This window comes from Bubalus kerabau, chromosome 7 (genome assembly GCF_029407905.1).
Source record: "Bubalus kerabau isolate K-KA32 ecotype Philippines breed swamp buffalo chromosome 7, PCC_UOA_SB_1v2, whole genome shotgun sequence".
Taxonomy (NCBI): Eukaryota; Metazoa; Chordata; class Mammalia; order Artiodactyla; family Bovidae; genus Bubalus; species Bubalus kerabau.
In genome coordinates, this window is record NC_073630.1 from 16031490 (window position 1) to 16044850 (window position 13361).

A 13361-nucleotide genomic window follows, 5' to 3' on the forward strand; every position below is an offset into this window, starting at 1 on the left:
TATTTTCATGATTTTGCATGGTGCAATAATTTCTGCAAATGGATGTGTCGTGTTATAGTGGAACAGCCTATAGTTGTCAGCAGAAGAGGACATGACCTTTCTTTGAAGCCATATGGGTCTCTGCTGTGATTTTCCTGTTGGGGATTGCCAGATACTTTATGCAACATCCTCATGAGCCACAGATTTTCTGATAAGCATTGCATCTACTCGCTGGTCGCAAAACCCAAGTGGCAATTGCATCCTGAACCTACTCCAGAGCCTTCTCTTAATCTAGGCCCCATTCCTAACAGAGCAGCATACACTGAACTGAAGTGTACCTTGCCTCCAGCATCCCAAGAGGCTGACTAAAGTGTTGTACCTCTTTCTCAGAGGCAGCAATGTCCAACCATTCATTTGTCTTTTGTTTTTTCTTTTCAGAGTGAAATTTGCAGCATGCTTCATGTTGAACACCCATATAATTAATGAAAGTGGGGGACCTCAGAATTTGAGGGTGGTAGGCTTCCCAGGTGGCGCAGTGGTAACAAATCCACCTACCAATTCTGGGAGACGCAAGAGACATGGTTCAGTACCTGGGTTGGGAAGATCCCCTGGAGTAGGACTTTACAACCTGCTCACTATTCTTGCCTGAAAAATTCAGAGGAGCCTGGACAGGCTGTAGTCTATGGAGTTGCAAAGAGTCAGACATAACTGAGAGACTAAGCATTCAGCATATTTTCCACTCTAGCATGCATATATCTTACTGCTGCTGCTAAGTCACTTCAGTCGTGTCCAACTCTGTGCGACCCCAAAGACGGCAGCCCACCAGGCTCCCCCGTCCCTGGGATTCTCCAGGCAAGAACACTGAAGTGGGTTGCCATTTCTTTCTCCAGTGCATGAAAGTGAAAAGTGAAAGTGAGTTGCTCAGTCGTGTCTGACCCTTAGCAACCCCATGGACTGCAGCCTACCAGGCTCCTCCGTCCTTGTGATTTCCCAGGCAAGAGTACTGGAGTGGGGTGCCATTGCCTTCTCCATATATCTTACTAAGGCCATCTAAAAACAACCACTACTTCCTGCTTGTTAAGTCCAACTTACGTGATGTCTTCAGTGTAAAGGACCAAAGTGATACACTGTGGACTGTGCAAAACTATCAAAGTCCTTGGGTAGTATTTTTTGAAAGAGAGTTGAGAGTTATAGCCCTGAAAGCAGGAAGGTGTATTCATCACTTACCCTGCCCAGGTGAAAATAGCTTCTTCTTGTCTTCCTTAATCACTGCTAGACTAATGTGTAGTTACATTGATTTTCTCCAGTAAAAATACATCTGGTATAGCAGCTGCATGTGGGGTCATCACCTGTTGTTTGCGTATGATAGTCTAAAATAATTCTCTAAGGCTCATTTCGCTTTCGTATAGGCCAAGGAGGCACATTACATTGGGATCTGGGATGGTGGTGCCAATCTCTGCAATTCCTTCAGTAATATGGTGTTGCTACTTTGTCAGAGGGACAGTTCTAGGGCCTTAGATTTAGTATTTTATACTGCTATGGCCCTTACTCCATGGGTCAAGGAGCTGATGTGGAATTTCTGCCAGTGCCAAATATGTCAGTTCCGACTCTACATTCTGGAACTAGAAGTGTAACTGCAGGATTGATTCTTAACTCTTGGGCCCACTGATATGATTTGAGCCCAGAGTTCATGTATCACCTGGCTTCTGTGAAGCTCCAGAATAACCACTGAACTACATAGGTATTTTCAGTCATCAGGGATTAGCAGAGCTGACAGAAGTGTGGGGTCCAAGATCAAAGAGCAAATGATAGGCACACAACCTGCTGAATGTTTAATATGTGCTTTAATATATTTAATTCCCAAAAGATAGTTTAGTTCAGTCCCTCAGTCATGTCCGGCTCTTTGCCACCTCATGGACTGCTCTATGCCAGGGTTCCCTGTCCATCACCAAGTCCCGGAGCTTATTTGAAACTCATGTCCATTGAGTTGGTGATGCCATCCAACCATCTCATCCTCCATTGTCCCCTTCTCCTCCTGCCTTCAATCATTCCAGTCTTTTCAGATGAGTCAGTTCTTTGCATCAGGTGGCCAAAGTATTGGGAGTTTCAGCTTCAGCATCAGTCCTTCCAATGAATATTCAGGACTGATTTCCTCTAGGATGGACTGGTTACTATTTTCCAAATAACTTTTTTCTTTAGATGAGATTCACATAGCATAAAATTAACCATTAATTCAGTGGCATTTAGTACATTCCCCATGTTTTGCAAATATAAGTTCTATCTAGTTCCAAAATATTTTATCACCCAGTAATATCATGCTGCATATCTTAAGCAGTTTCTCCCCATTCTCTTCTCCCCCTAGCCTCTGGCACCACCAGTTGGCTTTTTGTCGTAGGATTTCATATAAATGTAATCATATGTGACCTTTTGTGTCTAGCTTCTTTTACTTAGGTTAATATTTTTGAGGTTCATCCATGTTGTAGCATGTATAAGTACTTTATTTCCCCCCTCCCTTTTTTTAGGACAGAGTTATATTCTGTTTTATATGCATATTACGATTTGTTTATCCTTCATCCTTTGATGACATTTGGCTTATTTAAAATCATGAATGTTCTGTGGGAATAACTAAAGTTTAGGAAACACTTGCTGCTGCTGCTGCTGCTGCTAAGTCACTTCAGTCGAGTCCAACTCTGTGCGACCCCATAGATGGCAGCCCACCAGGCTCCCCCATCCCTGGGATTCTCCAGGCAAGAACACTGGAGTGGGTTGCCATTTCCTTCTCCAATGCATGAAAGTGAAAGTCAAAGTAAAGTTGCTCAGTCGTGTCCAACTCTTTGCGACCTCATGGACTGCAGCCTACCAGGCTCCTCCGTCCATGAGATTTTCCAGGCAAGAGTACTTGGTAATGGAAAAACACTGATCTAAACACCTAAGTTTCTGTTTGTACCTCAGCTGGTCATTGTCCATCTGTGATCTTTAAAAGGATTGTTCTTGGAGGTTCAGTGTCTTCATCTGTAAAGCAAGGATGGCAGTATGAATTTTTGATAGCTTTTCAGTGCTTTCTCCAAATATTAGTGTTTCATTATTCCCCTTCTCAAAAATCTCATTGCTTTCTGAATGAAGACTGACCTCAGTTTGGCATTCTAGGCCTTAAACAGTATTAGCTCTGGTTTAATTTTTCAACCTTATAGCCTTTTTCTTAGTCTCAGTGTTCCAGCCCAAACAGGCCAATTACTATTACAAAAAACATGTCAAGTTTTCTTCTTCCTATTCCTAACTTCCCTAGCATTTTATATCTCTATCTAGTGGAACTTCCTCTTATTCCTGTTTGTGAGGGAGGTATTGCTCACAATTTAGATATTTCTCTCTTAGGTAATAAAAGAAAAAAGCACTGTTGTTGGACAAGAAAGGAGGTAGAAGAGAAAGCATGAAACTACTTTTTTCTCTCTTGTGTGTACAGCATGTGGTACAGTTCTTAGCAACGTAAATAGATGCTTTTAGATTGACTAAAATACAAGATTTCTCCTATATGTGAACCCAAGAGATCTTGGGTTTTTTTTTTTCGTTTAAATGTGGAACCAGTTTCTTCAACTGAAGTTAAGTGACAGAGGAAAGAGATAGTGTATGAGTAGCCAGTTACTCCCAAATTAATGTTTAATTTATATATTATTTAGTTGCATACAAGTTTCTTTGTTACTGTGTCGCTTTTATGTTGTGACTCGGCAGTTAATATTTATACCTGAAGTATTTCAAGTTAGTTTTAGTATCATTCTAGTTGTTTTACCAAATACCTCTCATTTTGAGCATTGTATCAATATGAGTGAAGTATGAGTTACTGGATATGTAGTCAGGGTCTTTGAGTGATCTTAAACCAGTAATATTTTTATTCTTAAGATGTAAATTTGTCAACTTTCACATGATTTCAAACTGTATATACAGAAAGAATTTGTAAAGAGCAACATAAAAGCAAGTGTGAAATCATCAGCTATGAATTCTTTTAAGTTTTTAAGTGATTTATTTTTTAAAGTATAAAACTTTCACATGAACAAAAAAAAAAGCATTTTTGAATTCTTGATGGAATGTGAAAGCTTTCAAATCAAGTCAAATACAAACGTGACTGTCTTAAGACTGTTTTTCCTGATGATCTCTTAAATTGGTTCTCTTTTCTTTTGTCCCCATTAGGGAGAAGAGTCAAATGAATCTGCAGAATCTAGCACTAACTGGGAAAAGCAGGAAAGTATTGTATTGAAATTGCAAAAGGAATTTCCCAATTTTGATAAAGAGGTGAGTACTCATATATAGGTATTTAATCAGTGTGTGCTGTTTGTCTACAAAATAGTCTTTGAGGTCAACTGCATGAAAAGCTTAGAGTGATTTTGCATTTTTCTAATTATATGTAATTTAACTCTTATTTATCAATATTATAAAACATATTTGTATAACTTGTTTACCTTGGTTATTTGCCTTATTTGATACTATAATATCAACATTATAATGATAACATTGTGTAAGCATAACAAATATAACTGTAGTAATAGTTGTCAACTCATATATAAAATGCAAAGTCATCTATAATCCCAAGTAACTTCTTTTAGTTTTCTTCATATTCTCAACCTTTGATTTTTCGTAAAGAATTTTAAAGTGTAATAATCCACTTTAGTGCCTTGATATTCCATAATCTTTGGTTTATTTGCTAGGTAGTAAAAATACTTTCAGAGTCAGTAAAGACCCATGCCAAGCATGCCATTACTAAAAGAGCCTCTGTTTTATCATATTGTACTTGGAAACACATTATTTGTTTCACATTGGGAATACATTTATACTTGCATTGATTTATTCAGGTATACGCACATCTGCTAAATTCTGATGAACTAAAGGCAAAGTCTTGTTGCTATACTGGTTCTTTACATATGTTCAAATTACATTTTGAAGTTATCAGTTTATGAAAAAGCTTAACTGCAAGTTGAAGTTTAACTGAGCAAACATTTTTTGATGTTCTGGTGTTCAGAGTACTCCATAGCAAGAGTAGAAATACAAAAACTGTCAAGCTACCTTCCCTTTGAAGAAAAACTGTTGTATATTTATGGAAGTAAAGCTGTATATACAGAAAGAATTTGTAAAGAGCAACATAAAAGCAAGTGTGAAATCATCAGCTATGAATTCTTCTAAGTTTTTAAGTGATTTATTTTTTAAAGTATAAAACTTTTCTTTTCAACAAGTCATTAATTCTAGATTTTTAATAAAAAGATCAATGACTTATTTCTAGGAATTAAGGGAAGTACTCAAGGAACATGAATGGATGTACACAGAGGCTTTAGAATCTTTAAAAGTATTTGCAGAAGACCAAGGTAATTATCTGTTCTATATTATTATAGAAAATTCCTACTTCCCAATATATTATATTGTAGTATGTAAGAAAATAGTAAACCTATTAGTTAATAACCAGAGAATGGGCTTGCAAGAGATATTAGAAACCAGTTCCCTGTATTCCTTGTAATCATTGTAAGATAGATGTCCTCACCTACACTACATGAATATCTAAAGCATCAGTATCAGAAACCTACAAGGCAAGTGTCGCTGGCATGGAAGAAAGTCACTGATCCCATAGTGGAATGTTTTTAACTTTAGGAACTTAAGGGTAGAGAAATAGTGGGGAGAAGTTGAACCACACATGTTTAGTAACATTCTTAAGTAGGAATCAAGTAGACTCGCTCTTCTTAATTACAAAGCCAGTTTTTTAAAATCCCAACACAATGGCTGTAGGTTTTATTAATGAATTATTTTAGGTAATGCTGTACAACAAGTGCTCTTGATGGCACAGAGAATGGTATTGTGTGGAGAAAAGAAAGCCACCAATATCATCAGTTCTGAGTCTGAAATAAGATTCAGAAGAGAAGGATTACGAATGTGAAGAAATACAATTTATTTTTCTTATTTTTTAATACATGTACAAAAATGAATGTATGAAAATTTGCAAGTCTCAAAGCTCTTTGAATAAGTAAAGCATTCTGGATAATAAAACAATGATTATAGATTGTTCATATTTCTTACTAGTATGTAAAATAAATGTACCTTCAATCACAAACATCTTAGAAATCCATGGAATATAATACATTAATCAGTGATAAAGTAGTGGTGCTTTTTAATAATATATGTAAATGACTTTTAGTAAAGATGAACCTAGAATAGTGGAGATGGGTGATGGGAAAATTAATTATAAAATGGATAGTTTTAATTTAGGATGAGCATTGTTTTTCTAATACCCATCAGTTTTGGCCTGGGGATGGGGCTGCTAAATACCGTCATGGGTGTCTTATGTATACGCAGCTGCCATTTACATTCTCAGGATCTTTGATAGAAAATGAGGATTTATATTTAATTCATTTTAAGAAAGAAGTTATCACCTGTTTTTGAAACTAATATTTATATTCATTGTATAATTTCATATTCTGCTTCATTATTTCTCTTTAAGGCAAATCAAGATGTAACAATAAATTGTAATTGAATTCTGTATTGAAAAACACGAATACTGTTTTAAATATTTTTCTTATATGAAATCTTAAAGTCTTATATCTTTATATTTAATTTATATCTTTCTAATATAGTTATTTTTGTCTTTCTTTGTACTCAGATATGCAATATGCTTCACCGAGTGAGTTTCCAAATGGAAAAGAGGTTTCTTCAAGAAGTCAAAATTGTCCTAAAAATGCAGCTAAAACAAAACTGAAACAGAAATGTTCCATGAAACCACAAAATGGTTTTAACAAGAAACGTAAAAAAAATGTATTTAATCCTAAAAGAGTTATTGAAGACTCTGAATACGATTCAGGTTCTGATGTGGGTAGTTCGCTAGACGAGGACTATAGTAGTGGTGAAGAAGTGATGGAGGATGGCTATAAAGGTAAAATCCTTCACTTCCTTCAAGATGCTTCAATCGCTGAACTTACTTTGATTCCTCAGTGTTCTCAGAAAAAGGCTCAGAAGATAACAGAACTCCGGCCCTTTAATAGTTGGGAAGCTCTGGTAAGGCTACATTTTTTCCCCCCGTGTTTGAGTGTGTGTGTTTTCACTGTACCGTTCATAGTCAAGGTGTCTTCAGCCTAGGGAAGCATAGATGGGTGGCCTTATCCTGTGTAGAGGCAAACATTACTTATCATTCTAAGCCAATAGTATTTCAAATAGTGTCATATGACCTAATTTTGAATGAATTAGGGGGTGATTTTCCTGGAAAACCCCAAGCTGATTGGCTGGGTATACTGTCACTCATTTTTTTGCATAGAAACTTGGTTCATTTCACTGCAGAAGAAGAAATTAGAGCTTACCATTAAGGAAGGAGTTGTTTGCTAGCCTGTTCTGATCTGTTACTGCTGAGACACCATGCAGAAAGCAAGAATGTGGCAGAAATTTTACAACAACTACTTGAAGAGCAATAGCAACATCCAGGGGAGCTCCATGATTCAAAATGCCAGCCTAAGTGTTTTATGCTTCACCACAAAAGAAGCAGTTGTTTATTTTCTTTTTCTTTTAAAAGTGACAGCTCAATCTCTAACATGCTTTTCTTGGTTAAACAACGCGGCCATTTTATGGAGTGTAGCAGGCTGCAGCGTTTTTAAGTGGAAAGATAGAAAAGTGTGTGGAAGCCTAGAATTCAAGCGTTAGGTGAAGGGAAGGCATAAGCATTGGTAAGTACACTTTGCATGATCATTCTCTGGAATTTTATTTACTGTAAACAAGTTATATCTAAAATACCTGTATTTTGAGTTTTATAAATGTCAACAGTCAGCAAATCTTATTCATACAGAAAAAAGAACTCTTGTCTTTAAAATTTTCCTTTATCTTTTATGAAAATATCGGCTTTTCGAGCATGAATTCTAAACAAGCCCTGCTGTGAAAGCAATATAGATGATTTTTTTATAGCTTTAGAATATGAAGTAACTCTTGGTGCTTTATAAAGTTTTCAGTTTTATTCTCTAACTTAGGGAGTAAAGTTGCTTTGTGATTAATTTTGTACTTGGTCAAATCTGTGTGAATCTAAGTTCCCTTGACGAGTATCTTGAAGTGGCAGTGAGGAAAGGTCCCTGAACAGTGGCTGTAAATAGCATTTTTTAAAAAATTAAAATATTTGAAAAATAAAGAAACAACATTACTAGTATTCTGTGGCTTTGAAAATAAATAAATAAAGACATTCATTTTGCCTAAAGCTTTTGCTTTTACGGAGAACATCTGTCAAAGCAGGCCCTTTCAAAACTTGTTTGGCTTTGCCTAAGTGATTTATTTGGTAAAGTATTTGCTGAAGGGCTTTCTTGTTCTTCTTTTCTTCCTTTTCTTCTTTCTTTTAATCTTGAATGGTCTCCTGTGTTGTTGCAGAGCTGGGTTGCTCAGGCTTGTTGGGATTCTGATTTATTTAATAAGGAATGCAGTTATCTGCGCCAGTGTGTTTAGTCACTGTAACCACTTGCCCACATATCTTACAGTAAAAGGAAATTATACCAGAGTGATATGTCCCAGATGCTTTGAAAAATATTCAGCAACTTAGCATGCAGAAAGCGTATTTCCCCTACTAATTAATTGGCATAGTTTAAATTAGTCTTGACATGAATTTAGAGATTATCTACTTAAACCTCCTAAAGCATCTTGCCCTCTTTCTTAAAGTTGAATACAGAGACTGTTTTCACTAGCCATTCATATTAATGTTGATTATTTTATATAGCAGTCAAAAAGCAAACTTGGCCACTTGAGTTTAGCATATACAGTGCTTTAGTAAAAAAAAAAAAAAAAAATGTAACTTTTGGGAAAAGTTAGCAAATGTAAAAGTTAGTAAATGTTAGTAAAATTTAGTAAATGTAACTTTTGGGAAATGAACAGTTAAAATTAGCAAGTCATTGTGTATGAGCTTTATGTTTTAATTTGTTTAGGACTTTAAACTTCTCCTTTCAGTTACTTTAGAATTTTGAATGAGACTAGTTTAAAGAGCAATTTAATGTCTTAAAAGTTATTAAAGGAAAGTCAATATTATGTACATTTTGGTAAAAAAAAAAAAAAAAAGCATATGTTATAATTTACTCCTTCCCTATTAATCAAAGAGGCTTGCTAACACACCTGTGAGCTACTTCAAAAAGAAACAAAATAAATAGCATTTACCTTTGTTTTCATAACTATTTTTAGAAATTCCTGTGAGAATTAGTTGAAATTTTAATCATGTCCCTCAGTCATACTTAAGTGAAAATTACAAGGCATTATGTATATTAAGAGCAGTATACAAATGTCTAGTAAACTAGACATTATTGTTGAAGCTTATTTTAGTCTTAAGGATTGGAGAATTTGGCAGAACTTTAATAACTCATTAGCTATTTCATTACAGTGCAAACAGCCAATAAATCAAGTATACACATATATTTTAATTATGATTTTTACCCAGATGACAGTCTCCATAATGTTGATGGGTTAAATGTAATCAGTTGTTTATTTTTTTAATATTGGTCTTTAATTTCTTTTTTTTTTTTTTTATTGAAAAGAATCCGCCACAGGTATACATGTGTTCCCCATCCTGAACCCTCCTCCCTCCTCCCTCCCCATACCATCCCTCTTTAACAAAATAAGTGCATTATGTGAGGGTGTTTATGTTTGCAGCTTTATATCCTTTTTAAAAATAAAAATCTAAAGATTGTCAAATTTTCCTCATAATTTTTCCATTTCTCTTATTTTTCTGCTTAATAGCAGTAAAGTATGTGCTTATGGTGAGAAGCCACATTGTTAAATCATGTAGACTTTGGAAATATAGCCAGCCAAAATGTTATTAGTTTAAAAACATGTACTGTTAATGTGGTAAAATTGGGGTTTTTATTGCCAGATTTCACAATTTGATGGCACCAGTTGATCCACCACTTACTGAATTTTTATTTAGCTTAGTGCAAAGTAAGGTGGAGCTACTATTATGTCTATGATAATCTTATATGTTGCACCTTTATACTTTAATCAGAACAGTAGTGTATACTGGTCAATTGAAGATTCATGAGTAGCTAACTCTATGTAAATAACTCAACCTAAAACACATTTACTTCCATAACATTTAGATCAGTATAAATGCAGTTTTCTTTGATTGTTAACCAAGCAAACAAGGTTTAGTCACGTGGAAACACTAAGCTCCTGTTGTGCTGCTCCCATCCTCTAGTAACTTACACTGCAAGTTTTCTTCTGCTTTGATTTCCTGGTAGTTATTGTAAAATGTCTCTGAATTTGTCACCTGATGCATTGTAATGTGTACGGCTTCCTGATAGGGTGGCTTCAATAAAATGAAGAAGATTGCTGTATTCAGGCTTTGTTTTCACTTTTGTACGTTTGATAAATATTTATTTTGAAATTACATGTGCATTTGAGTACTTTGTAAGCTGCTGTCCCACTTTTTATTTAGGTGGGGAATTAAGTCTGCTTTTAAACTATTTTCCCCTTCCTATAGAAATTCAGTTACTTGTGCTGTAAGAGCGACACATGGTGGCAGGAGACAGGTACTTCAGTTTGTGACTATTTTAAAAACATTGAAGGCCTTAAAGTAATACTTTTTAATCAAAGAGATGGTAATCAGGGCCATGTTGATGTTCTTTTTTCATGAAATTATCCAGTTAGTATCAATTACCTTTTCTTTCCCCCTGAAAGAAATAGCTTTATCATTTTTTAAAAAGAATTTGTTTTGTCTAAAGTTGAAACTACATGCAAGAAGAAAAAAGAAAGTCAAGTTTAGCCAAAATTCTACCAAAGATAGTCGCCACTTAAGATTTATTGAGTATCCATCTGTTTATGTGTATGTTTGTATATTTCACATTATGTAATTAGGGTCATATTTTTATGCTTATCAATAACTTTAGATTTCTTAGTAGATCCTGCTTTTACAGAGTACTTTATATTTCTTAAATCTTGTTTTAGTGAAGCTAAGTAACTTACAGGATTGTTAAATGCTTTTTGTCTTCAGAGCAGTGACATAGCAGTAGTTTTCTTACACCTTTTCTTAAGGGGAGATGCCCATTTCCCCTGCCTCCACACACACTTGATGAAAACATTTTGAAATTAAATGTTGGATTTTTTAATGTTATTATTTATGCATATATTTAGATAAACAGGTTAAATAATTCTATAGCCTTGTTTTCCCTGAAAATCCATATCCATCCGCTTCCTAGCCCATTTTTTGTACTGCAAATAATTGCTTCCACATCTTGTCTGATTCTTATTGCTTTTATATCTCTAGGTAATATAAACATAATGCTTTTCCAAATTTTTCAGTTGCAGGGCTTATTTGTTGACGTGACACAAGACATTATAGTATTGTGGTAGGATTAGCTCTCTTCTCACCGTCTGTCTCACATGCCCATTTCCCAGGCCCAGCAATATGTTAATAACGTGATAATTTTGAAAATCTTTTTTTTAGTATCTACTTTGTTAACTATGCAGATACCTTTCATAACTGAACCTTGTGATATACAATACCGATTGCTTTTTTCCCCTTGCTTAGCATTTTGTTTTCCCTAATTATTAGCTGTCTTGATTTTTCTCTTTTCTTAGTTTTGTATATATACTTGTTACTTCAATTCTAGACTCTTCCCTAGTTGTCTAAATTTGCCCTCAGTTATTAAACACTTCAGATATTTTATCAGTTTCATCTTCTTGAAAAAGTCTTCTGGAGTCTTAAGACCTGCTCTGGTTTGGACTGGTTGTTTATAGGTCAAATGATCAGTTGTGACATTGGGGTCTGATTTCCCTGACATCCTGAGGAAACTTGTTTTTCTCTCTTCGTGTTTCATGCCTCTTTATTTAGTCCCTTGGTTTTATAAATACCTACTAGGAAGTGATTGAATAATAGAGTAGAGATAAATGACCTCGTTTTAAATCCCAGTTCTGACATTTTCTAGCAACTTACATGACTTTAAGCAAGTTCTCTCCCTGTTCCTCTATTTCTTCATCTGTAAATGGGCTGTAATTATGGTACTGACCAGTGGAGCAGTCTAAGGATTGTAAAGTAAGTGCCTGTTCAGTTGTCTGTCTCTTGAAAAACATTTGCTGCTGATACCCACAATATATTATTAGTGAAATGTTAAGAAACCATTGTAGTTTTCTACTCATCTGTCAGTGTCATTTCTAGACATACTGAGTCAAACTTTTTTGGATCAAATCATTTTTCTGTCTTTTTAACCCACTCTGTGCTTTAAAACAGCTTTATGACTGGTGACATTACCGACAGTATATTTAAGACTACTTTTTTTAGCCTCCCTTTGGTAATTTGACAAATTCCTGTCCAGTGAGATATAACAGAAGTATACTGTGATTTTTGAAAGAGTCCTTTAAGGATCTCTTCTTCCTGTTGGTGTGATGTTGGGAACCACATGCTGAGAATATTGAAGCGACAAAGTAGAAGTTTTGGTTTTTGGAACCACTCTACCAGATCTGAACTGCTCCCTAGAGTCATCATTTACATGAGAAAGATGTTTTGTGTTTACTATTACTTATTACTAAAGCTAATATTAGCAAATTTATCAAACGGTAAAACTTTTTTCTCTTTCTGATGAGAAATGAAACTGATGTCTTACATTCATTGACAGTGTATCACTACTTAGTACATTCATTGACAATGTATCACTACTTAGATCTAAATTCTAAACTAACAGCAATAATTTGGATCATCTCTAATGTTGGTTGTCTTGTATGGAAAGAGGAGTAAAGAGTGTGAGAAGCTTAGCGAGTTAAGTTTTGAAACTTTGACTTCAAAAATATCCAAAATGTCAAGTTCACTAAGTCTCAATCAGACTGTTAAACAGCATTGTGAAATGAGTTGCGTTTTGCATACCCCTCATTGCCCCTACAAGAATATCAGACATAAAAATTAGAATAGTGTAGCAAACCTTTGTGTACTCATCGCCAGCTTCATTACCCGCTTGAATCTTGTTTCATCTGTCCTCCCCGCTGCTCCTCCATTCCCCATCTCCCCCCACCTTCCTGTGCCTCTCTCCCTCCCTCCTGCCCCAACCCTTCCTGTAATCTTTGGTGAAGAAACTGGATCATTTGTTCTATAGCTTCCCAGTCTGGGCTTTTCTGGTCATATTTTCTGTGGAATTAGAAGTAACAAAATTAGAATTAGATGTTCCCACCAGTACTATTAAATGGTTGGTGATGTGTTCTTGCATCAGGAAGTGGTAATGTTTGGTTAGTTGTTTGTTTATGTTTATATCTTACTTCTCTAGGTTCTGACATATTAAATTGATCTTTTTTGAGTCAAAACTGTTCTTTACGATTTCTGGCCTTATTACTCTGAAAGGACTTCCTCGATTATATTATACGCGTGAACTTTTGTTTTTTTTTCCTTGTGAGAGTCAGACACGACTTAGCGACTGAACAAC

The 13361-nt window shown here is 35.3% G+C and overlaps 1 protein-coding gene across 3 annotated transcripts in view; it reads left to right on the plus strand.

Moving 5' to 3' along the window:
* SMARCAD1 (SWI/SNF-related, matrix-associated actin-dependent regulator of chromatin, subfamily a, containing DEAD/H box 1) overlaps positions 1 to 13361 on the plus strand; it is a 91155-nt gene that overhangs the window by 53884 nt on the left and 23910 nt on the right. For all 3 annotated transcript variants that reach the window (XM_055587667.1, XM_055587665.1, XM_055587666.1), the window contains exons 7-9: positions 4162 to 4263; positions 5246 to 5327; positions 6611 to 7002. In XM_055587667.1, coding sequence (XP_055443642.1) covers positions 4162 to 4263; positions 5246 to 5327; positions 6611 to 7002 — 576 coding nt within the window. The remainder of the gene's footprint in view (positions 1 to 4161; positions 4264 to 5245; positions 5328 to 6610; positions 7003 to 13361) is intronic.